At 43.5% G+C, this 27,472-nt stretch overlaps 1 protein-coding gene across 3 annotated transcripts in view; it reads right to left on the bottom strand.

Moving 5' to 3' along the window:
• Positions 1-27,472, bottom strand: part of SLC7A2 (solute carrier family 7 member 2) — a 574,284-nt gene that overhangs the window by 176,060 nt on the left and 370,752 nt on the right. For all 3 annotated transcript variants that reach the window (XM_069631574.1, XM_069631576.1, XM_069631575.1), the window contains one exon: positions 17,858-18,023. In XM_069631574.1, the coding sequence (XP_069487675.1) occupies positions 17,858-18,023 (166 nt within the window). The remainder of the gene's footprint in view (positions 1-17,857; positions 18,024-27,472) is intronic.

The following is a 27,472-nucleotide window of genomic DNA, read 5'->3' on the forward strand; positions in this document are numbered from 1 at the left end:
AGAATGCATATTTGTCACACACTCTATTCACCCAGGTCCCACCCACAGGAGGTACCCACAACATACATCACCGGGAAGGCTCCAGCTAGTCTGGCCGGGCCTTCACAACAACACCATATATGGCATTTCCACCCAACAGCCAGTCAGGGGGAAGGGACAGAGTCAGGGCTTGCCAGGACTTTGGGAAAACAAGGTAATGGGTAATAGAAAGCAAGCGGCCACAGGGGCCATCTTGTTTTCCATCAGGAATCAACTGATCCCAATGGCAGGGCCGGGGTATCCCAAAATGGAGGATACTCCGTGCACCTGTCAAGTTCAGCATGGAGCTGCCACCAGCCCATACCCTGCTCTGCGGGCCACCCACAGGTGCCCAAAAACATACACTAGGGGCACAGGGTTGTACCCCCACCCATGGGTGCCATAAGGGTATCCCACGGGTCCGTTCACCAAACCAAAAGAAAGAGAGCTGCACCGCCAGGAGTCCCCCATGAACTCCTGCGTGGAAAACACGACAGAACACACAATAAAAGCAGTAAACGACAAGGATACGGAGGCCCTGTCCCTCCAATGCATTTCCAGCATCACAGTGCCACAGCTGGTGATCGCTCTGGTGAAGGAGGTCGGGTATCAGTGGCAATCGGATCGGGGGAAGAATCGACAGATGCTGCAGCTCTGAAAACCAGAATCTTGCTGGCCACTAAGGAGCTATGAACAGGAGAGTGCAGTTTGAGGCAGCCCTGATCTTGCAACGTGACCGATGAATCAGTGGCAATGGAGGGAAAGCATAAGCCTTCATGTTGTCCCACGGAATCTCGAGGGCGAGCTGACACAGAGGAAGAGCTTCTAGAGGAAGAGCGGACACATGGTCGATAGGTCTGCAATCCTGTCTGCCGTTAGGAACACGTTGGTACTGACTGTATACCAACGGAAACCAAGGAAAGTCGGTCTTGAGAGACCGTCATGGACGATTTACACAGATTCACCAACAGCCCAAGGCGGAACAGGAGCTGAAGGAGAGACTGAAGATTGGTCAAAGCCGTCTGTGGGCAAGGACTGCGCAGGAGCCAATAATCTAAGTATGGATATACATGAACCCCCTGCAGTCAGAAAAGCTGCGAGGACCTAGATCATCTTCGTTAAGACACGAAGCGCTGAGCTGAGACCAAAAGGGCGTACCCAAAACTGGAAGTGTTCTGCTCCCACAGAGAACCACAGATATTTTCGATGCGGGCTCCAATTCAGAATGTGCATGTATGCATCCTGGAGCCAGTCGCCCTTCCAGAGAGAGGACTTTATTTGGCAAGACGTGATCATCTTGAATTTCTTCTGGGGAAAAGAAAGATTGAACTGGGAAAGATTGAGTATAGTGCGCAGGCCAGCCTGGTTGGGTTTGAGCACTGTGAACAGACAGGAGTAGTAGCCCTCCCTATGCTCCCTGAGGGGAACAGGCTCCACCGCTCTGAGGTCTAGAAGTTTGTGTGCCTCAGCTCTGAGGGAGGGTGACCCAGTCTGCTGGAAGTGAGGGTCGAAGGGTGGGGTGGGTGGCCGGGGCAAGCGGAAGCCCGCCACAGCGATTGACAAAACCCATCGGTCTTCGGCGATGGTCTGCCACGCCTCCAGATGAGACATAATCCGTCCTCCCACCGGAGTCTCGTGCGACCAGCAAAAAATATCATTTGGACGTGCACAGCGATCCTGAAAGCCCCTGAAACCAGAGAAGGACCAGGTTTGGGACCCTGACCTGTGTATAAGGAGCCTTACCTGGACTTTCTGCCAGGACGGATAAAGACTTGGCAGTTTGAGTGCTCGTCTTAGTCTTCGTGAGTTCCTCATCTGTGGAGGAATGGAACAACTCCTTACCATCAAAAGGAAGATCCAGCACCTTGTCCTGCACTTCCTTTGAGAACTTTGTAGCATGGAGCCACACTTGGCGGGAGATGTCAACCCCAACCATAAGGCCTATAGAGCGGAGGTATCTACCTGGTGTGCCGCAGCCTCCAATAAATCCTGTACCAACACTCTGGCACCCGACAAACCGGCTTTGAAGTCCTCGAGCCTATCTGCAGAAATACATTCCTGGAAATTGGCTAGCTCCCTCCACAGCTTGACATTGGCCGCCACCAGGATAAGCTTGGTGTTAGCCTGACGAAGTTGGAGCGCCGAATTGGAAAAGACTTTCTTGTCAATGGCATCAAGAAGTTTTTCCTCCTTGCAGAGGATTTGGGCCGCTGCCATGGAGGATGTAGAGGCCGGCTTGGACTGGAGGTGGCCGCTGACACCACTGTTGACGATGGGAGCGGACAAGTCAACAAGGATATGTCCTCTGAGGTATGAAGCGTGTATTGAGCATCAATCCTCTTGTTGAGATGCTGCCCGGAATGAGGTTTTTCCCAGACTTTGCAGGCCTCAGCCAAGACGTCCTTGTGGAGAAACCAGCCGGTGCGCTCTTGAGGTGATAGAGTAAGGGCCCCACACCTCAGGGACTGGAATCTCAAGCAGGGCCATCATGTCCAGTGCCCGGTCATGAAATACTCTAATAGGGAGGGCAACTCATCACTGTCATGGTCCGCCTGGTCCTCATCCATTGAAGCGGGTCCAGAAGACTGATCCGCTGCACGTGACCTCAATTCCTAAGGTGTTGTCTGGCAGAGCACCCAATGTCTTTTCTATCGGTTAAAGCGGAGGCAGAGGAGGAAGTGGTGGAGGAGGTCCTGCAGGAAGAGGTTGAGGAGGTGGCAACACCGGGGCCTGCGTAGGATCTGCCAAAGCAGGAGGCGGTACTGGAGGTCTAGTATAGATTTCCCTAAACAGATCCTTAAAGTACGCCTTCATGGGATCAGAATTCATGAGCGTCTGATATTTCCCAAAAAACACATCCTAAGACGAAGGTCTAGGCGCTGGAGTGGGCAGAGGCCGCTCGAGAAGGGGCATACCCACATGAACGCAATGAGGATGGTTGCCAGGAAGGACCTCCACCTATTGGGTCCACATAGATCAGGGGAGCAGAACCAGGAGGAAGCAAGACTGTATGAGGCAGCGGAGCCCGAGTACGCCAATCGATTGAAGGGCGGAACGGGTTCTTGTTATCCACATGGCGTGGAAAAAGCTGCTCTGCCCCAAAAGAAATCCCCCCCAGCAGCAGCCGTAGTGAACATTGGCGTAAGAGAGGTAGTCAAAATAGCCGCCGTGGTCCGCAGAGTTTGGCCCATCATTTTATCGACACCCGAGGTGAACTGCGTCAAAGGAGAAAGAGAGGCAATGGTCTCCTCAGGGAAGCAGGGGCCTTATGTGACATCTTAGTCTTAAGCAAAGGACCCTCGGCAGAGCCGCTACTGGCAGATCTAGGGTGCTTACTGGACACCTTAGGGACTACCTCAGAATTAGCCCACAGTGGAGGACACTCGGCCGAGCCGGTACTCGAAGCCCTGTGGTGCGTGATCGCCTTCTTTGCCCCCTCGACAGAACTGGTACCATCACGCCCTTGAGCATGGGAAAGTTGAGGAATATACCTCACTGCCAGGACCCTGGAAGAGGATCCTCAATTCTGCCAGTATTGGATTTAGCCCCAAAAAGGGGAACCTTGGAATGTAACCCGGTACGTTTAGCTCCCTCAAGAGGGGCCTCGAGCCGCGACTCAGTGTGAAAAGCTCCAGAAGCGGAGACCTCGGGGAGAACCCCGGTATCCAGAGCCACAGAAGAACTGGGCTCAACTTTAGCCCACAAATGAGGGACCTCGGAAAAATGTCCAGTTTTGACAGGCCCACTGTGGGGTCCCTCGGAGGAAGCTCTGGTGTGCCTATTAGGCCCCTTGTGCGACACCTCAGGGATACCTCTGGTAGAAGAGCTACTTGAGCACCTCCCAGTCCTGGAAGACCCCGGGAAGGTGCCCCTTGGCCGGGGCGCCATAAAACGCGTTGAAACACCTCCTCACACCGGAGAAAACGATACTGGAGTGCCCAGACAGAAAGGGAGTCGCAATAAAAGCACGAGTCCCAACGGTTTTCCCGGGCCTAGACAATCCAGGCAAAGAGAGTGTGGACCCACCCTCGAGAAACTGAGTTTGCAGGATGAACATGACACGCATCCCAGACACTCCGGCATAGACAGAGGACCAGATGACTGTGGAACCAGAGCAGAAAGGAAGGACAAAGTGAATAAAAGAAATAAAAGAATACCCAAAGATGCTAGTTCATCCATCCCCGTAGAGAAATGGACTGAAGGGCGATGCGCAGGGCATAGCTCAGGAGGGCGGTGTTACGGCCACATGCTGTGGCCCCGCATACAAATAAAAGAAGGACAACAATTATATTTTTGATGCTTTTTGACAAAAGTGCTCCAGTACCCTCATGTAAAACGTATGGAGGAAAGGGGACAACACGTAGGAGTATAAGGAATATGGGCTGCTGACTGGTTAATAATACTGTTTGACATTATACATCAGCTAGTTAGTCCAATTCCAATGGTATCATGAATCTGTCTGTCAGGGAAATTGCATTTTATAGTGAAATTCATAGAAATGTTCCTGTTGGAAAGAGTTGTGGCCCAATCCTCGATCAACACTTTTTGTTAACACTGCTTTTTCCCACTACCTTCAGAGATAAGCCCATTTGGAAAGGATGTCCTGTAGAACTTTTTTTTAATGCACCAACTAGATCTAAAATATGTTTCTCTTCTTCAATGTGTGGCAACCCAGCAGCTTACCAAACTGTTTTTTCCTGTATTGTAATGTACCTAAACCAGTCTACAGAGTCCTGCAGCATCAGATATGCATCTAGGTCCTGGAGGAAATTGGGAAAACAACCCACCAAGACAAACAATGGAACTAATATCTAGTGAACAGTGTCGTTTTTGAGGCCTCCCTAATTTTTAGCTGATCATGCCTGAGTCATAGTGGCACTGTTAGCAAGTTCCAGAATAACTCTGCCTGGACAGTGATTTAGTGGAGGAATCACAAGGCAGCACTGGAGTCTGGTAGACGTGTATCATCTGAATGTGTCCGAGTAAACTTGGGCCCTTACCCTGCCTTTCCCCTTAGAAAGGTAGATGGGGTGCTACATTTTGAATAAGTTGGAGACAGAAGATGGAAGTCTTGGGTAAACCATAATACAGTGAGTTGCAGTATGAGAGTGGAAACTGAGAATTTCCTTTTGCAATATATTCATTTGCCAAAACAGCTTATTATGAGTCTCTGTTTACATAGTCAAGTTCACATCCAAAATGATTCCCAGATTATAAACTTGAATGGCTGGTGGAAAACCCTCACAGAGGTGAGCCAGAAAGAACTGTCCCAGCTATCCTTGTAACAACCACATTGCAATATTTCTGTTCTTGCTGGACTGAATGTTAGCCTTTGTCATCCACCCAGACCCTCACCTCCATATTGCGTTCCTTGAATGTATTAGTTGCATCTTACAAATCTCGGCCTAGCCACAGGTGGCCGTGGGTCTCATCAGTATATTTGAGACTATGATGTTTTAGAAGGATAACAAATGGTTGCAGGAATAGATTGAAATGTAGGAGGGACAATGTGGACCATTGGGCTACACCTCAGACAAGACTGGGGAGGGAGCACTGACTCACGGGTCAAAAGAGCAAACGAGCAACAGTTTTGTTAGCTGGCTGGGTGGGTGGGTGCGTGGCTGGCCGAGTAGCCTCTCAATGCTGACCTATGGGTGTTCTGGTGTTGTGTTCACATTGTGGGCTTGGATCCTGAAAGATTCCCTCCCTACCCCCAGTCCTGCGAGGTGGGCTTATTGCTGCATTAAGCACTGTACAAGCAACAAAGCATGTCTTAGACTTAAGGTAAGAGTCAATTCCTTGAAAAATTAGCAAACTGTATGTGTTGTGTAACCCGTTTGTGGTACAAAACCACCATAGTAGTCTCAAATTTGACTAGGTTTGTTCATGTGTGCAAAATGCTTAATGACACTGAGCACTGTATTTGGCTCTGCAGTGGTCAGGCCCTTAAGCCTTCTATAGTGCCAGGTTGCCATAAACAAGAAAGCTGGATGGAAATATGGGCACTTTTATATGATGATAGGTTTAAAACTATGGCTTTAGAGAAAAGCCCCAGGCCGGGCTTCCTGGAGGTTCTATAGGCTTGCAAGGAACTTTATGGGTATTGTGACAAATCTTTGGATGCCGTCCCTTCTCCCCTAGGTGGAGCCCCTTGCCATGAGGCCAGTGAGGTGAGGCTGCTACTCAATAATCCTCCTGGGGTGGTACTCAGCGGGTGGATCTCATGGAGAGGAATCCCCCTATGACACTAGGGATGACTGTCTGGGAAGAACACGAGATGCCCAAATCATATCCCAACCTCCCTCATCCGCCTACTCTATACAGGGTCCCATAATCCCACACACTTCAATGTACTTGTGTAGAGTGATGATTTGGCCTCCCTGGTAAGTACTAGGATACGGAAGAGTAGTGACTACCTTTGTGAGTCTTATGTGGATACTGGGACGAAGAAGAGTACAAGTAACTCAGTTGAGAACATCAATACTGAGATGAAGAAGAGGCCCAGAGTAATAAAGAATATCTTGCACAACTAAGATCAGCATTCTAGTTACGGTAGACAATCTGTAAGTCAGTGGAACATAAAAGGGGAAGAAAGACTGAAGCAAGAATTAAGCCCTCCCTCGACGAGCATTGAGCAAGGAAGCTGTGCCATGCAAAAAGGGACAGGAGACCAGGAAACAAGAGCCACTCAAGGGCCATCTTTTTTCAGTATGCAATTGGCAAATAGACCAGAGGGCTGGAGAACGGAAGCTAGGTGGAAGGAAGCCACAAACCGTGCAGACGTGGAGAGAGCCTCCAGCTACCCAGCCTTTACTGCTGTGGAGCTGCCGCAGCCAGCGAGGAACCCGTGAGACAGATAGAATGCAGGAAACCGAACAGAGCAGTGGGAGCACTCTGTGCAGGCCGAGAAGCCAGGTGGAAGGAAAGCATCGAACCGTGCAGATGTGGAGAGAGCCTCCAGCCACCCAGCCTCCACCACTGCAGAGCTGCAGCAGCCAGTGATGCACCCGAGAGAGAGAGAGAGAGAGAGAGAGAGAGAGAGAGAGAGAGAGAGAGAGAGAGAGAGAGAGAATGCAGGAGGCAGAATGGAGCAGCAGGTGCTAGCAATCCGTGCAGGCAAAGAAGATCCAGCAACGAATACAGAGGTACAAGGGTTGTTGGGACCTGTTTAGAAACACAGAGACTGCCTTAAGTAAAGGGAGCCAAGTAAATACCTGAGTAGTGAACAAGGTATATCAGAAGCAACCTGTAAAGAATTAAGCGGGGCCTGGTACCCACACCCAAGGGAAAAGGAGATCACTAACCCTCTCCTTCATCACAGTATCTGGCAGGCTAGTGAACCAGAACTGCTACATACAATCCCAATTGTGAATACTGCAAGAAACCTGAGAAGGGGAAGGGAGTCATTTCCCAGGCCTTGTGAGGAACCCGAGAAAGACCAGGGGAAGGGAGTGATTCCCTCTGTCATTGTGAACACTGAAAGAAACCTAAGAAGGGCCAGGAGAAGGGAGTAATTTCACTGGCACTGTGAGAAACCTGCGAAAGATCAGGGGAAGGGAGTCATTCCCCCAGGCATTGTGAACCCAAGGGAAAAGGAGATCACTAACCCTCTCCTTCATCACAGTATCTGGTAGGCTAGTGAACCAGAACTGCTACATACAATCCCAATTGTGAATACTGCAAGAAGCCTGAGGAGGGGAAGGGAGTCATTCCCCAGGCCTTGTGAGGAACCTGAGAAAGACCAGGGGAAGGGAGTGATTCCTTCTGTCATTGTGAACACTGAAAGAAACTTAAGAAGGGCCAGGAGAAGGGAGTCATTTCACCGGCACTGTGAGAAACCTGCGAAAGACCAGGGGAAGGGAGTCATTCCCCCAGGCATTGTGAACACTGAAAGTAACTCCAGATGGGCCAGGGCAAGGGAGTCTTGTCCCAAGCACTGTGAGAAATCTGAGAAAGACCAGGGGAAGTGAGTCATTCCCCCGGCATTGTGAACATTGTGAAAATAAGACCATACTTAGCAGGCTAGTGAACCAAGTTGTACATGTCTGGGGAAGGGAGTTATTTCCCCAACTTGCGTTAACTCTGACAGAAAGCCAAAGAACTCTGACAAAAAGCCAAAGAAATTCAAAGGACTGGCCATTTGCTCACACTTGGGAAGTAAAAAAAAAAAACTGACCTGTGATTTTGAGTTTAAATTGCTTATTTTGCCACAGAACTTCATGACATGTTATGTGGCAGCAAAAATAAGTAAAGGAATGAAAAGTACATACATTGAAATCTGAATTTATGATAGACATATGAAGACTTGGTAGGATTTCTTACTGCGTAAGGAACTGTAGTTATGCAAAAGGACTAATTGCGCAGAAACTATTAATGCTGCAAATCTAATATTGTGTACCTATGTTCTAGGGTTGATTGCACATATATGTACCGAATTAGGAATTGTTAGGCCAAACCTTTAAAATTGTCCAAATTCCACAGAAAGACAAAGCCAGGTCACACCGACTTGGGAGTTGGATGTAAATGTAACCCACAAAATATGTATGTGTCTGATTTTATTAGCGGGCATAATTATATAAATCTGTATTTGTGGAAAAGTTAAATTTTGGTCCAAATAACTGTGGGAGGTTCCAAAGTCACATCATAAAATATGACAACCAGTTCTGTCATCCTACCAGCAAAGAGCAAGGAGGGAACTGTGCCTTTGACCAATCATAGCCTTGTGGCGGGAATTCACATTTTTGCAAAGGTTTTACACGTGTGTTTTCCCATTCAAAGTATTTCCAAACTTCCATTCTGATTCAATGTGTGTACTGTTGCTCATATTATAGCCTATGTTTGTTAGGATCTTTTTAGCGTTTCTCCCATAGGAATTTATATCTATTTAAGGATTTTTGCAGAGTTTTCATTGTTTTGCTCAGCCATTCCAATGTCATTTTAAAAGTGTAAAATGTCCAAAATGTTTTTCTCTCTTGTTTAGAGAGGGAAGATTGTATTCAAACCCTGTACACTGTTCTATATTCCTGAATACATGCTGCTCCCTTACATCTGTATAGAAGTGCTTCGTTGTGAGTTGAGAAATTTTCAGGGGGAAATCTTAATTTAAGTGCTATCTTTTCAACAAGCCAACACTGTCTTTTCCGTGTTTTATATTCTGTGTTGCTATAAGTGAATTCAACTGCCTTACTTACTTTCTGATTTGTATTGTTACCACATTGGTGATTGCTGCCCCATATATATTAAAATATATGTTTGATTTGAATTTAAAATAAATAAATAAATATTACCTTTACCAACCAGCCTTATTCCTGGTCCATTGTGACCTGGGGGTATTTTGAGAAGGGGTGTGCTATGAGTGGTATATCACTCAGAATATTGAACCTATAGACACAATAAAATAAGTATTTAATTTTTGCATTGCATGCTAGGCTGAGACCCGGGTGTATTGCCCGATTGAAATCCTTAACAACGGACAATATACAATAGATTCCTATACATCTATATTGGTACTTTCGATGCTGCATCTGTACTTTTAGATCTGCAGGCGCATTCTAACTTCGAGCAACCAAAAACAGACTTTCCGAACGCTCGGTAAGAAGCATCTAGTCCTGTAGTGCTGACCTGTGATCGGCACTGTATTTCTTTGGGGAACGTTTGTACACCCCTCTAACAATATGTGTGTCAAAGTTGTAGGTCGGTCACTTTGGCGATGTGATGCTGAGTTGAATTACTCCTGAAGAGGGAAAATGATGTTGAACCCTGTTGAGGTCATAGCAGAGGAATTTAGTATATGAATAGAGACCCGTACTAAGGTATTTTCCTTTCATCACATAAGTACTGTTCTAAGTACTGTTTCTTGAACATTAGCTTGGGTTCCTTGAATTGACTACATTGATTGTTTTTCATATTATTTTAGGTACTCCTATTGTACTCTTCACTGACGAACGATAGGGATCATTGATTCTGTCTTGACTATATAACATGTCCTGAGGATGGCCGGGCCCTACTTGTTGTGTCAATGGGGACCCACGCAGCCGCACCCCACGTAGCTTCGGTTGACGTTTTCATGTTAAAAATGTTTTTTGTTTGGCAGACCTTGGTTAGTACTGTCTATTGTGCCTTTTCATATTTGGTTTCTTGTTGTGTGTATTCCACTTTATTGTTAAGTGTTGTTTGAATATGTCATATGGATCTTTTTCACACATTGGCTGCACCTTTTGAGGGGGAGTTTTGCACACTATAAATATTAACCTGATTTTTTTCTTTAGAAATCGCTGTGCCAAGTCTCAGTTGAATCTCCATTGACAGTATTTGGATATATATGGCATAACCCATATGGAAGAGAGGCTGGCCACTCTTATATTAGAGATGTACATTTATGTATGACGTGGGGATATTAAAAAACTATTTTTTACTTTTTCTGTTTTCATTGTTTGTTGATACTCATGGGCATGTTTTTTCTTTTGATTCAAACTTTGTTGCGATATGCGTTTTTCTACGGGTGGATTTTCCGTTGCAGGTAGTGATCTTCTTACCAGATTACATTTCCAGGTCTACTTTTGGCGTTGTGGTGCTCTTTTCACAAACCAAGTATTTGGTCGTTTTGTGCAGTGCTAACTGCCACCTTATTTGTGTGCGTGCGTGTGTGTGTGTGTGTCAGAGACAGAGAGAGAGAGAGAGATAGAGAGAGAGAGTGTGTGTGTGTGTGTGCGTGTGTTGCCTTTCATCTGCTATCTTTGAAACCAGTGTAGTCTAGCCAATATGTGTCATACATTTTGGTACAGTTATGCACTAAAAAGCTGAAACTCCTTGACTCAAAACATAGTTTTCAATATGGTAACTATAAACTGATCATCACACGTCAGGGTCTTGATCAATTTGTAAAACACTACCAGGGCTTGAGGTGTGGCATGCAGATCTAATGACCAGTACAAAGCTTAATGAGTAGGTCTTACCAAAACTGGAAGGTAAACGCATAATGCTATAGCTGGATATTTGGTGAGAGTTTTGAGATTTCTGGATTTGGTTTTCTTTCCTTTCATTTTATATTATTTTAAGTTAATACTTGACATTTAACTAAAATGGCATCTTTCTTTAGGGGATTCTCTGAAGGGATCTATTTCACCATTCATAGTAGATAAGATAGTAGATACTGTTTGCCCAAATACTACTTTTATAAAAAATTGAATTGCAGCCATTTGTGCTGGAGACCATTGTATGAAGACTAATTAGTGAAGACTAATCAAGGCGAGACTGTACCAAAAATGCGCACTTCCAGATAGAACTGTAGTGTAAGTGCTCTGATGTTATTCATACTCTGCAATCTAAGCTTATGGAGTGGGTACTGTGTTTTCTGCGCGGCTATTTTAATCGTGGTGCTTTAACTGTGGGCAATTTTGTCAACTGCTTAAAAAAGATTCATGTATGTGTTGTGTATTTGGGGTAGGGTTTTGGGGGGTCGTGGGTGACATGGTGAGGTGGTGGTGGTGGTGGTTTCAGTTGGTGCTTGGAGGGGAACCCCCCTTTAAAAATAAAAAAGCAATCAACACAAACAGCCGCAGTAAAAAGACCATGATTAAAATAGCCGCTGTCAAAATAGTCACAGGGAAAACCTGGAAAACTCACACAGAGGCCTTCAAGCAACATGTCTGACTTCATCTTTGTATATATCTATTACGAACAAACATTACAGAAGGGACATGGCATAGTTCAGAAATGTGCACTTTCTTGTTGTTCCTAATCAAGCACCTGCTAATTGGGCCTCCACTTTGAAGTTGTGTCGTCATATTTAGATGTCTTGAAAACAAAGCAACTGAAATGACCTCATATCAAGTCAAGATTTACAAGATTGGTTATGCACCACATAAAGCTTATAGTACATGCACATACTAGAGGACAGTCTGGCATAAGAAATAACAAATACATACATTGAGGCTTCTAATATAGAGAAAAGGGTGCAAAAGTGTGAAGTACCATGCCTAAACAACAATTATCTAAGTGCCAGAAGAAACAACTAACTGAAGGTTACATGTTTCAATTCTGTAATATGATTTCTGGAATCTTCTTCAGGACGAGACAACCCGAGGTTGCTTATTCGGGAGATAGAGACCGTAGGGTCCAGGAGAGACCACAAAATATGTGATTCTACCCTCCAGGTCCTCCTTACCATGCATGGGCCTCTTTGTTTGTGCCAACAATCATCTCCTTAAAGGGACAGGCAAAATGTATTTGACCTAGGATCCCAGGCACGTGGGCGCACAACTCATTCGCACAGCCGTGATCAAACACAGAGAAATACTGTCCACTTGCTCACAGCCCATTGTGTGGACTGCTGATTACCTCAAGGTGGCTGGCATCAGGAATGCAGATAAGGCCACAAGCATCAGGCACCATAAGTATAGAAAACACATGTTGGGTAGAGAGAGGACCATTGAGGAATCGGGTGTCTTCCATAGCAAGGCTGCCTGATTCCAGGTTGGTTTCCTGGTTAGTTATACCCTCAACCTGCAGAGCCACGGTCAATCATTGGTAATTAGAGGCTCCATGGCTTCATACAGGGAGGTGCCACTGCCAATTCAAGTGGGACAATCCCTAGGCCCTATCCTCGAGCCACTGCAGGAGAAAACACTTAGCAAACACATACATTCACAACACAGCATATAAAAGAGGCAGGACTACAGGGGTGATGTGGGGGTTGGCAGATGGCTATAGCGTAGGAGGCAGAGTGAAGGAAGGAGCAGAGAGCAGGGAGAAAAATGTGTACAAGGGGGAAATTTGGGAAATATGGAAGGAGAGGAGTAGTTAGGAGGAAGGAGGAGGAGGACAAATATAAGGTAACCAAACAGAGGAAGGCAGTACCAGGGAGAAGGTGGGATTGGGGAAGTGAAATACCAGGAGGAAGAAGGAAGCCAGTGAGAGAGAGGAGTGAGGGGAGATACCGAAGGAGAAACAATGCTGTCAGATGGATGTGGGCAGTCAAAAAAGATGGGCATTTAGGTGCAGGAAACCAACACAGGCTTTGCCAAGCCAAGAAGGCTATCAGACAGCAAGGAAGCTGGAAGGTGGTGTCATTGAGGCATGTATTATGGAGGGGCCACAATAACTGATTGAGCCAACTGTAAGCCTTCTTAAACTGTGGTAGAGAACTTGTGTGGCCCAAACATAAAAACACCAGAAAGAGCGCACAAGAGAGGGGCTAGTCATTTGCTCCGGACTGGATCGGGTCACAAATGGTCATGTCCATCAATGGCACGAAATAACATTTGCTGACCTAGTTGAAAGGAAGTTGCCCTTAGCAGGAGACAATAATGACAACGGCCTGAAAATCCACAATGACGGAGAATAAATCAAATGTCATTGGGCTCTGAGAAGTACCATTCTCCTCCTTCTCTATCACCAGGCAGTTTGCCCTTGTAGAGAGCTCGAAAGGACAGTGAACACTATCTGAACCTTAACCCAGGCCAGTAACCCCACCAAAGGATGGCTCTAAGCCTTATGAACATTCCCCCTCTACATTTATCAGTTCCATTTGCCTCACTATGATTTCGGATACATACCCAACATTGGTTTTATCTTCGTCCTATCCTGTACTGTACAGTCCAACAAAACTTGTCTTTTTCCTCAAATCTTGCCTGAAGTCTTCTGTTGATCACCTTCACTGCCATAGCCCTTCCAGACTAGGTTTAACATTATCTCCATATGATTACATTATATCTCAAATACATCCAAAGCTGGGTGGATTGAGGAAGCAGCACCACAACAGCACTTTGCTAAAGGCTTGTCGGTAGAACTAACGACATGGGAATGGGCTGAGAATTTCTTTCCAGTTACACAAACAGGCATACAGTATACTTCTGTCAATATGTTTACATTCATTAATTTTAATTAATTCAACTAAGTCATATAGCACAATCAAAGGAGAAGGGGCCATCAATTGACAATAGACTCTTATGTCTTTGACATGGTGGATAGCTATCAGTTGTTGGAAAAACATCAGGAATGAGGTCCGAAAGCAGGTCTTTTAGCAATGGCTCTAAATTCGGACACCAGCATAAGCATGGCGGTAAAAATGTTGACAGAGACTACAAGGAAGACCGTGATGTCACAGGGCCTTAAACACAGTTGTGTTTTGTCACCATTGATAGTTAACCTCTTTGTTGCAGATTTATCAAATAACCAGAAGGCAATACGAGCCTGCTCCACATAATTTGTAAGCACCATATTGTTTGGATTTGGCCTACACTGATGAGCCAATAATACTGAATTCCACCCAAATGAGCCTCCAACAATTGGTTAATAGTGAACTCCAGTATCTTGAGGTCAATGGTCTTAAAATCAACTCAAAGTCACAAATAATGTGCTTTGGGGTGAACAAAAAGAATAAAAGTCCATTGGCATCTAAAGAGTGTCAACCTAGAATTTGTAAATTCAATTGGAGAGCACTATGTGAGGAGAGCACAAATCGAAGTCGCTCCCTGATGTCAGTACTGAGTGGTTTTGCCAACAAATACAGCAGTTAGACTGCAAAGCCACACAGGCCACACGGCCAAAGAGGTTCCTGCGCTTCTATTTGCTGTGGAGCATTGAGCTGACACCCACTTATGAAAGTGGATTATATCAGAGGGAAAAATATGGTGGATAGTATTGTGCTGTCACACACCACCCCCTTCTCCTAATATACCTGGGTTTGGTTTATCTATCCATTTTGGTTAAGCTATGTTACAACAACAAACGTTATTATATAATGATCAATCTCGAATATCATCTCTAAAGAAATATATTCCGTTTTTTTTTTAATAAAGGTTGCTAAATTACCTGAATTTTGAGTCTTCTTTGTAAACAGACAAGCAGTCAATTATGAATTAGATTTTGGAAACTGTGTAAAGTACTATCAAGCGTGAAAAACTAAAGCATTTGATTAGTAGCCGGTACATGCTTGTTGAGATGTGTTTACAAATATTTAATCACGTCTTGATTGCTCACTGTTAATGCAGGAGATGACCTCTGGCATGGGTGTGTGAGGTATTGGAGGGGAAAAGCACAACATTGAACCTGGTACACTTGTGGTTTTGATAATATAAGGAAGACGTCCTGAATCATAATATGTTTGTTTAATTTAGCACATGGTTTTAATGAGGAGGGAATGGGCAAAAACGTAAGGGATTTGCTGAATCATCCGACTCTTGGGTGGTTTCGTGTCCTGCAAACTTTTACAACTTTTCTGGGATTCATGAGGAAATGTTTGAGGTCTCCCAGGAATACAAAACTAGGGCCTTGCAAGGGAGGACAGGTTGTTTGTGCCCCCACCCACAGGGCCCTTTAATATTCCTCACTGCTCCACTAGGTCCTGGCAGGTTTTCAAGATAGTGGGGCATGGTAAAACTTTTTTTCTCTTTCCAATGGTTTTGTGCTGGAAATAGAAACACGTTTAGACTGTTGCTTTGGTGTTTGGGAGGCCATGGAGTCCAGTGGAGTAACGGGAGGGGTGCTTTGGTGGGGGTTGGAGGATGGTCTGTACTTACAAATCTGAGCCGTGAATATTCTCATATCACTGGACAGTTGGCTTGGTGACCTGCAAATGTGAGGGATCACTTTTGGGGAAGTTCACCCCGCTTTACTCGTTACTGATGTCTGATTCATTGTAGCATGGAGTATGATATGATATGCTAGTTTATTTATATAGCGCCTATACACAATGTATTTCAAAGCGCTTTAAGGCAAGAGAGGGAACAAGGGAAAATACAATGACATTCTTACAGGCCATGATCAAAAAGAATGTGAAATTAACTATCATACTCGGCCTGACAAAATTTCAGATAGTACAAGAGCTAAGGCACAGAGAGGAAGGAAATGGGAAACAGACAGGCGACTTCCGTACTAGGCCTGACGACATTTCTGGTAGAGCTGGAATATAACAAGAGGTGAGGGAGAGGGGATGCGAGGGGAGTATGTGTTTCAACTCTATACGTGTTTCCTATTTCACATTCATGTTTTTACACTCGTATTTTTTGTTTCTTTCTAGGTATTTAAGATTTTCTGTAAACCAAATGATACAATTAAAAAAACAGTGCAAAAAAGGAGCAATCACTGATAGCACATTTTATGACTTTTCCTCTGGTGAAAATTAAATATCAGCATTTTTACTACCATCGGCCAAATTCTTAATAATGGTATCAGTTATTTAAACAATTTTGTTAGAAAGTATAGTAAATAAGCTGTTTTGTACTCTGGTTTTCATTATTCTGTGACTAATCTTAGTGAGAGGCTGTGTAGATCCTATCCTTGCAGTGTTGTATTTTTCAATATGTTGTTTGCTTTATAGTCTCAGAGTATTATTGGAGGTCTCCATACAGGCGCATCATTATGCCTCTCTTTATGAGGCCAGACTGAAGCGAGAGCGTTTTCACAATGGCACAAATGCATCAGGCATACTGTCATCTACTTTCTACTCATTAGACACTCAACAAGTTGCACCATAATCATTTGACGCAAACCACATACAGCAAGCTGGAAATGTACCTTCCCAACTTTATGTCAAACACTTCCAGACCTATATTATGGTGTCCGTGTCTACTGAATGCCGTACTCTAGTCAAACGGAAGTAGTCATAGCTGCTAGGCTGGACGTTGATGTTCATTCACCGAATTAAATAGTCTTCCCAAAGGTTGGACAGCCTCAAAAATATCTGTTGCACGAAAACAAAAAATAAAACAGGAACAATGACAACAAGATCTTGCCTTTTCGCCAGGATAACGTTTCTCATTCTGACGAAGCACTAGACATGGACCCTGTCCCCCCCCACCCGTGGCCTCTCACTAAGCTCCTCAGCTTTCTACTTACCTTACCACCTAAGATTACACACCCTGTACGCCCGCACTCACCATCGAGTGAAACATCCACTTGCACACCCACTGTCGTCACTAAAACTGACACCATGAAAACTCTACACCTCGCTCAAATCCCACCACATTACTGTCCAATCCAACACCCTTCACCCCTTGCAAGGTCACAGGTCATACCAGGTTAACAGTCAACTATGCAGCATCACCACACCTGTAGTTATGGCAACTGGCAACACACAATAGACTTCAAGTTATTTAGAATTGTGCAATGTGTCTCATGACAGGGCTTAAATGCCGTGATCACGTCTCCGTTGCTAGAAAGGGCCTGCATTGGCTCCCGGTGGAGGCCCGAGTGCAATATCGATTACCGGTGATCACCTTCAAATGCATCCAAGACCCTATGCCAAGCTATCATAGGTAATTTATCAGACAAAATCCAAAAACGAGAGCTTTGAGATCCAGCAACCGGAAACCTTTGAGTACTCCTAGAAGCAGAACCAGAAGGGCCGAAAAAGGAGCCTTTTACCTCGCCACCCCTATGGCTTGGAATAACCTCCCTCTAGATCTGAGAACTCTGTCCAACTTACAGTCCTTTAAAAAGGACCTGAAAACCCGGCTGTGTACATAACTGATTCCGTCCATTGATGGCTTCTGCTCTCTGTGGCTCTTTTCTTGAAGCCCATTTCTTGTTTTATGTTTTTGTCAGCGCCCTAATGCCCAGAGGTCCATGGCTGCGCTTTACAAGTGTTCTAAAGTAAAGTAAAGTAAAGTGAAGTAAAATAAAGTAAAGTAAAACCACACAGAAAAGGGGCTTGCAGGCAACAACGTAGCAAGTTTCAACTTTTCTTCTACACGTCTTCACACTAGTCATGCTAAAGAAGGAACTACTGCATTACATCACACATCTTTGAAAAGTGTTTCCGTACAAATATCAATGTAGCACAAATATCGAGCCCTTGAAACCAAATGTGAAGTAAAAGAAAACATGCATGTATTACTCGGCTTCAGCTGTGATATTTTTGAGAAACTCTTCACTGATTTTCCAATTTCCGACATCGCCTTTGACAAAACCAGCAATCATCACAAAGAGGAGCACCAGGACGTTGATGGCTGTGAAGACTTTGTTGACCCAGGCAGATTCCTTCACACCAAATGATAGAAGCCCTACAAAATAAAAAATATATATATTTATAGTTTGGAAAAAAGTTCTATGAATCAAAACTAACCTTGAATCTTAATCGGGATCAGTGGACTAACATTGAAAATGGGATGTGGCAAGCGCATAGGTGAGTGCAAAGTACATCAAGTGCTTAAAAAAAGGTAAAACACAGACTCTTGAAGAGATGTTACCTTTTTGGACTAAATCGTATTCTTTTGCTGCTCACTTTCCAGGCCTTGTAGACCTTTACCTCAGGTATTTCGACTACACCTTAAGCTAAAACTTTGTTCATTCAATAGCAGTCTTGATACAGTTTACAGAGCGTTAAAGCTAAAACATGTGTTAGATGAACAAAGGAAAGAAAGAAACCTATGGATTTAACATAACTAAACTTGGTGAACATTACAAATCATGTATTTTATTTGTTTGATCAATTTATGCCTGTGTGTGTCTGATATTGGTGCAGAATTGGTATGCACCACATAGAAGTTGCATTTGAACTGTGTTCTAAATTCAGCTGCCCTTTATAGCATTTATCTAGAGTCCTACTGATGTGTAAAAGGTCCCATTCTGAAAGATCTTGCTCAATAATAGCCAAGCTCTTCTCAGTACGGAAGCAACACTCAGGCCTGTAATCAACCAGAAGAGATGGTTCAGTAGTCACCTTGGATCAAGGGAAAAGGGCCCAATTCTGCCTTTCGTGTTCTTCTTTTTAAGTGTCTGAAATTCAGAGCAGCAGTCAGAAAAACAGGGTACATTTTGGGTAGCAGGACTTAACCACTTACCTGAGTAGGGGCATGCATAATTAGCAGCTGTCATTGTATGGCTGGCACGATTTACATTTACCGGATTATGTGTTCCAGTTTTTCATACGTACTGAAATCATGTTTATTTGATAACAATAGCCATGGCCCCTTGTTTTACCATAATGTGCCCGACAAGCCTATAGCCAGTTACGTGGCTTTGCTACTATCTCTACTGGTACCAGCGAACTCTTGAATGTGTGGTCCTGTTTTATGTTCAAACTTTCAAGTTGTTTACATACCTCATCATCTTCAAATTCCACAAACATTCTGTTACTTAGCTACAATTGTTTTCAAAAAACATGAGTCACATTTTCAGTTATGGCTATTAGGTAGCGCATAAGCACGATCTACAAGCCGAAACTATTGCATTGGAATATGTCTAAGAAGATGGCATGAGGAAGGCAGCAGTTTTGGGGTATTATTTGGTTACTTTCCCACTCATTAACTGTCTGTGACCATTCTAATCCCTACAGCCAGTGCTGCAGATAGGATTTTGATGCAGGGGTATTTTACTCCTTATTTTGAGATTTGAAGAGTAAATCCAAATTCAAGAGAGTAAAATTGAGTATTCACCTTTGCAAGAGAGTAAAAGGTGTTTGACATCCATCCAATATGTGAATAAAGTTAAATGTTTGCAAAATACTAGAAACAATATAGCAGTATTTCATGTTATCTGTAATGTATTTGAATCCAGTTATCATATCATGACATTAGGACACAGAACCTCTTTTTACTATAGCTACAGAGCCATATACAAACTAGTTGTGTATTCATAAATAAAGTCATTTTCTCTACCAGCATCACCACTATGCCTTTCGACTGTTGCTGCCTCTTTACCTATGTTTCTTGGTCTCTTCCTCATATTTTGGCTCTACCCTTCCTGTTGCCACTTTGTATCCCTGTCTCCCACTATGTTGCTCTATCTCTCACTATTGAGTGTTTCCATGCTTCTTGTTGTGGTCTCTTGCTCTGTATCGCTCAGCATATCCAGTCTCAAAATACTATTATTGCTGTTTCTCTCCTCTGTCTTGCTGTCTCCATTGCTGTAACTCCAGTGCCTCTCTCTTGTGTTAATTCCTCTGTTTTCTCTCACACTGTATTACTCTGGCTCTCCCTCCTTTCCATTACGTTCTCTTTTCTCTCTGCCCATACGTTAGCCTTTTGTTGTGCTGTGTCTCCTATGTTCATAATTGCTCTTCCTCTATTCTTTTTATTTGGAATTTGGCATAGCAATAATAAGGGATATAAACTGAAAAGGCATATTCCATTTATAAATATAGGCCATTTTGAAAATGAGGGGGTAGTTCCCTGGAAATATATGCAAACTTGCTTTTGGAAGTCATGCAGGAAAATCAAGATTTAGAGTTTCCCATCAGTAGATGCTGACCTTGTTTCCATGCAAATGCTTTACCTGCACTGAATGCCAAGTATTGCAGCACTGATGAGATGTGCGAGTTCTGAACCATCAAACATTCACCCTCCAGAAACCCAAGTTAGTTCTGCTACAATTCAAAACTTTTATCTCCATCTTGAACACATATCATTGCATGCAGATGCATGAACTCACCGAGCTATTGACAGGGTTGCAACTCGCAGGTGAAACATTGATCTGTGTGGCAGGTTTATCAACCCACTGAATCAAGTTTCCTGACAGGCTTAGCCAGGAAATTAACTTGTCTGAAACGCTTGTAGGGTTAGGGCATCAGCAGCCACATGCATAGCTGGCTCGTCCCAAGCTCCATGTTGCTTTCAATAAACGATCCTACATATGAAGCAGGAGATGTATAGGCGGTACTAGAGATTTGGCAGTGTCACACAATAGTCAGAGATGGGAGAATCAGAAGTTAGTAAAAGCACAATACTGAGAGCAGGATGGCTTGAACCATACCACAGCAATGCAATTTTTCTCACACTGTCCACCAGTGTGCATACTACCACCTCAGGAGAATGGAGGGCGAAGCTTAGAGACTTTCTCTTCAGTGGTTTAACTACATACTGAAACTGCAAACACATGTTGGTTCTGTGTCATTACAAGCCACTGATGAAACATTCAGATACTGCTCCAAAACATACCAGTCCCGCTAAGAAATCTGATTATGATGCCACTAAATGTGCTTTAGCCCTGTTGTGACTAGTTCATTGTCCCATATGGCAGGTCCACTGAGCAGCCAGGGTACTGTGCCCAAATATATAGCAGAGCTGTTGAGAAGTACTAGTACTGTCAACCTTACTAAAAATATATACAGCAATGTTGGGAAGCGTTGACCTGGTCTCATTTACAAAATAATATCTAATCCTTATGGGGGAAGGACTACTAATGTCCCATTAAAATCATATAAAAGTCAATCAAAGAATTGCTGGTAGATTTTCACCAATCCCTATCGGTATGAATTTTACATGCTCACTACAGGGGACGGTGGAGTATCAAAAGTAACATTCAGAGCACACATCCAGCTGTTCCTTGCTTGCTCGCTGTAACTAACAAGTGAATGTGGCCTCTCATGCATACAATCGCACACAGACGCACACATGCACATACTTCCAATATTTTAAAACTATACCAAACATATCTAGTAGTTAACATCAAAAGCCTTTCCTGATGAAAAATGCCAAACAGCTGCTTGCTCAGAGGCTCTCATAAAACTAAAACGCCTCTAAAACCTCAAGCCATTAAATGCCATTGATGTGCTTGTGAGATAAATAGAACACAAAGGGGGTCATTACAAGTGAGGCGGTAAGGGGTTAACGACGCCGGTAAAGGTGCCAGAGCCGTCAATCCCTTACCGCCTCATTACGAGTCTGCTCGCGGGAACCCGCTGAGGACGCCTGGTTTTACCAGGCGCCCTCAGCGGGTCCCGCGAGCAGACCAGGGTGCTAACAACATAGCACCCTCCCCATTCCCATTGAGCCCTGTGGGGGCTCGAATGTGAATGGGGAAGGGTTCCTCGAATGAGGAATTACCGGGCCCTCCAAGGTCGTAATGGCCCGGTAATTCCTCATTCGAGGAATCCGGACCTGGTACCCGGTAAGGGGGAAGCCATGCCGCCAATAGCGGCATGGCTACCTCCTAACTTGTAATGACCCCCATAGTATGAAATGCATATACGCATCACTAGTAAACTTTAACAAATTATGCTTCAGCAGAGCAACCTCTATTAAAACCAATGAAAACAGTGCCGATAAACAACCCAAAATGCAGCCTTTGCTAGAATACACTTTTACACTGCACTACACCAATCTTCAAAATCAGGGTCAATAAGAATACCAATTCTAGTGAAACTTCCTAAAGTATAAAAGCAATTTGCAATGCAGATTAGTGATGCAAAATTCTGAAATAACATTGTAACACAGAAAAATCAAAGCATTTCAATACATTGAAAAACACACACTAATTTATTTCCAAGTGTTACACTTTCCATACTCTAAAAGTATTCGCTAGATGAAAACACCAACACAGGAAAGTGTTAAATAAACAGATCATGACTCAACCCAGTTGGATGTCAGCAGAAAACTCCATGATTTATGAGGGTGCTGCCAAGAATAGCCTTGCAATGGATACGAATAGGAAAAAGAAAGGTGCCGTATTCACAAGAATTAAGTGCGTAAAAAGGCCAGATATGAACCTTATCTGGAGGGCTGCCCATAGACATTCCCACCCACTACCTGCAGTGAGAAACCAGAAGGTGTCTACCTAGCTATTCCCCAGGGATCTGTCATCTAGGTGGCCAGGGCACGGCCATCGCTACTGGATCCTGTTCCTCAGGGTGGACCAGTGGGGAAGGATCACTTGGATGGGGGTCCTCGGGAATAGGGTTTGGATAGTGACAGGTGAGATGCGGTATCCCCCTTCTTTTAACACCTTTTCCCCATCCTACCACGTAGGTAATTTGCCCAAAAAATACTACCCCTCTCGTCTTTCTCAGTTTACCAATTATTTTCTTCTTTTTGAGACACCTTTCCCCCAACCTACCCCGTAGGTCACTCGAAACCTCTAACACCCTCTTTTTCCAATATGAATACTTTTTGTTACTGTGATAGAAAATGGACGGATTTTAATGTTGGTTACCTGGCATGTCCCGATACAAAGGTCAGGCAAAGTCAGGAAATTAACCAAAATTGCACACGCCCGACTGCCCTTTCCGTTCTCCACAGGGATAAAGAGTGGAGTGAGAAAGCACACTACAAATACGGCAGACAGCACAACGAGATGGCTAAGCAGGCACAGCAGTTCAAGAGAAGGAGAAAGGCGGCGGGAAACTAGAGGGTGGCAAGGAGAGTAGGAACCTTGCCCTTTTCGTCCCAGACCCGCAGAACCTTCATGGAGGCGGTGTCAACGGAACACGCAGCATCTCGAAGCTGATAGGCGGGAGCGAGGGAAACTCCTGACTCCAGTAAAGCAGAAAGCCAAGAGGTACATCACAGCCGATGAGTCGAAGGGAGAACTGTTAAGAGCCAGGCTGTGTTGAATGAAGAATGCAAAGTGGCAAGTTTGAACCTAACTTCAAGGAACTGTAAAAGTGTTGAGGAAACCGGCAACAAGTGGGTGTCGCTCCAAGAGACTCTGGTCGATCCACGTCTGAGCAAAACTACAGAAACCAGAAGGCCGTAGGAGAGTCACTAGAAGAGGTCAAAGTCGTCATACTTAGGTCTAGTAAAATCCTCTTACAATCGAAAGACTTTGATCTACACATTTGAGAAAGTAAGGGAAGTGAATCCTGCATGGTGAAAGTAAAAGGTAAGGGAATCCCATCAACATTGAGAGTCAAACTGAATGTGAAATTGGAGAGACTGAACCCAAAACAGGGTTGCTAACGGAAAGGGGACAAAGTCTAAAGTCCCAAAAAACAGGGTGTTGACAAAGGCAAGCCCGAACAAGGAATGTGAACCAGAACTGTTTGAAAAGACATTGATATTTGTGAGCGAAGGGGCGGCACCCAGAAGAGGGGGACCCGGGTATGAAGTAATCACCCAATGTGAACTGTGAAAGAGAACCTTGTGGTTGTTTTGTTATTGGATACATCAGGCCCTTGAAGGCAAAAGATTTTCAAGAGAAATGAGACTTGGCCATCGATGGTTCGGATTGCTGCCATTGGAACTGTTAACTTGTGCTGGGAAAGCTCAAGTGTGTGCTGTGCTCCAGACTCCCATCTTACCCCGTGCAGAAAACATGGGCAAGGGAGTACCAGTTTACTGCATCCTGACATATTATTTACAAACACTTCTTTCTTTTCCTGAAAACTATACCACACCCTTTTTTATATTAGGTGTGAGGTTTGGCAATAGGTTTCTTAGTATAGGCCTTTTTGTTTTGACACAACTGCCTTATTTTTCATTTGATGGTCGACGCTTTTTCCCATCTTAGATTTAGGTTTAGATTAGTTTTTCCAACCTGCATACAAAATTAATTGTTCAATAAACACCCTTGAACTGTGATCACTTGTGTCTATCTGTACTGTTGTCACCATGAATTCCACACACTGCCCAAAACACAAACATCTGGGATTTCTTTGAGCTATCTGTATTAAGCAGTAACATCACTTTTTGGCCTGTCAGTGTCATTTCCAAGTAGTCTGGTGAGAGATACTTTAGGCCGGGAGGATAGCTCCGGGGAAACACGTTTGTATTGGAAGCAAGACAAAGCATAGTAACACAGGTCCAAATCCTGGTCTCTGGCTTAGGAACTGATCTCCAGTATTAAGCGTGTTATAAAAGAACAATTATAATTAATTATAATTATAATGGCTTATTTGCAACTATAAATTCTGTGAGAAACCTAGGGGTACTCTCCCATTAAAGCCCTCTCTTTAGGTGGCCAGGTGAGGGCCATCGCTCTTGTATCCCAACCCTAGTGGTGGACGAGCAAGGGAGGATCACCTGGATACGGGAATCTGGGGTTGCCTTTGGGGGCATACCCCAGGTGAGATGCAGTATTCTGACGGGGCGACAAAAGAGGAGGAGAAGACCCAGACGCCGTCATGGGATACACTGATTCCCATCACCCTAAAGCAGGTTTCACTTTCCCTAATTCCCATCCCGTTATCAATGACCCAAGGGTTAGAAGGCAAGAGTCAATTGCCCAAGGTGGGGAAGGAAGAAAAACCAACTAAAACAAAGTCAGAAGTCTGAACTTTGGGGATTGGGCGGGTTTTGGTGGCTAATGTCTATTAATAAGTTGTTAAAATATACATGTTATTATATGGATGGCTCTTCAGGTGTTTTATTCTGGAGATGATTGTCTGTATTTGAATATGTGGTATTTTTGTGGATAGATATGATGATATGCTAACTATTTTTTGTATGGTGTTTCAAGGGAGAATGTATTGATTGTATATGGATTGGACATAGGTTCTGAGGGTTGCAGTTTAGCAGCAGTGGGTAGTTTTTTATCTTTATATTTTGGTCCAGTTTGGACAATGTTCAATTTGATTTGGTTGATTTTGGTCTATGTTGTGTTTGTGTGTCTTATGTGTTTTTTGTGTGAGGGTTTGTCTTTGATGCTTTATAACAGTTTTATTTTTGCTACTTGGATTGCTTCGATTTATGAGTCTCAGACTTATAGTGTTTTGAATGTTTATTCAAATTACTTTTTGAACTACAGTTGATGGGGTCACTAAACTTTGTAACGTGGAATGTTAAGGGATTGAATTGTCCTAGAAAAGGGAAAAACATAGTGGCAACGTTGAAAATGGAAAAAGCAGATGTGATTTTTCTGCAAGAAACTCATTTGACGGAACAACCAGAGAATTGTTTTGGTACTTCGAAATATATGAAAGTGCTATTAAATTGTTATTCCGAGAGATCGAGAGGAGTGGGTCTGTTAATTCGCAAAACTTTGGGTGTGAAGGTTGAGAATGTTTTTATGGATGATGAAGGATGATTTATTTTGGTGGATGTTCAATATGAGGGGAAGGTTTTAATGCTGGGATCTATATACAGTCCATGTACTAATGGTATTGTGTTTTTTAAAACACTATCAGAATCCCTAAAAAAGATGAATGGTGACAGAATTATCCTGGGGGGGATTTTAACTGTGTTCTGGATGCTTCTCTCGACAGGCTATCAGAGTGCAGGTTTACAGGTTCTAAGTTGAGTGGTGTTTTTCAAGATTTTCTGGATCCATTTGAGTTGATTGATGGTTGGCGATCACTTCATCCCACAAGTAGTGAATTTTCATTTTATTCCCCTGTTCATTTCTCTTACTCGAGAATAGATTATTTGCTAGTTCGGATAGATTGGTTGATGACATTATTAGCGTTGATATGGGGGAGAGATGTCTTTCTGATCATGCTTTAGTGAAAATGAATATTGATAAGGTAGTAGGCGATTTGAGTAGAAATAGATGGAGGCTAAAGATGTTCTAAAGGATGAAAAAGTTTGCGAAGCAATGAATGTTTTTATTGAGACTTTCTTTGAGGAAAATATGGAGTCTGCAGATAGTCTAGTGGTTTGGGATGCTTTTAAAACAACCGCTCGAGCAAGAGGAAAGAGGTTGAGAAAAGGATTAAAGATCTTGAATATGAACTTACAATTTTGCAACACAAGTATATGCAGTCTAGTAGCAAACGTGATAGGTTAAAAATGGAGGATGCTAGGAATAAACTACAGGAAGTTTTAGATGAACAGTTTGAAAGAGGTGTGCATTTTATGAAGCAGAGATTTTGGGAGAAAGGGGATAAGAGTGGACGTTTATTGGCTAACAAGCTGAAATGTCTATCTGAAAAGTTATTTGTTCATAGGATTTTGGATGATACAGGGAATGTGAAGGTTAAAAGTAGAGATATCTGCGAATGTTTTAAATCCTTTTATGCTTCTTTGTATTTTGAGGGTTCGCAGAATGATGAGGTATTGTAGAAAAATTGAACTGCCCTGTTTGTCTGATGAGGGGTGGGAAAGTTTTGATGCTCAAATTTGTGAAATTGAAGTGCAGGAGGCTATCCATCAACTTAATGTGGGTAAATCCCCGGGCCTAGACGGATTACCGGTTGATTTTTACAAAACGTTTGGTACAGCTTTGATCCCAAAATTGTGTTGCTTATATAATCGATTTCTTTCAGATGGGAGGTTGTGTCCTTCAATGCGAGAAGCAGTCATCACACTAATTCCTAAGCAAGGGAAAGACTCTACTAAATGTGGAAACTATCGGCGTATATCCTTTTGAATGTAGATATGAAGATTATTTCGAAAATTATGGCTATTAGGTTGCAAAAATACATGGGGGAGTTGATAGATTATTCACAAGTTGGTTTTATGGATAAGTGATATGGTTATGATAATGTTAGAACTTTATTGACTATAATTAGCCTGTCGGATAAGGAAATAGATGAAGTTTGACTTATTTTTTTTTTCGATGCAGAGAAGGCGTTTGATTGCGTTAGCTGGTCCTTTTTAAAATTACAGTTTAATCAAGATGGGTTTTGGTCCACAATTTTTTAATGGGATTTGTGACATCTCAGCTAAAATCGGGTGAATGAGGTTATGTCTTGCTCTTTTAAACTTTTTAGGGGAACAGTTTGATAGGCAAGGTTGTCCACTTTCCCCCTTCCTGTTCAATTTGGCTCTTGAGCCGTTGCTGGCATATATTAGAGGGGAACAGAATATTTGTGGATGGAAATTTAAAGAAAGTGAAATAAAAGTATTGGCATATGCTC

Source organism: Ambystoma mexicanum, chromosome 6q (genome assembly GCF_040938575.1).
Source record: "Ambystoma mexicanum isolate Mex_15411 chromosome 6q, UKY_AmexF1_1, whole genome shotgun sequence".
Classification (NCBI taxonomy): Eukaryota; Metazoa; Chordata; class Amphibia; order Caudata; family Ambystomatidae; genus Ambystoma; species Ambystoma mexicanum.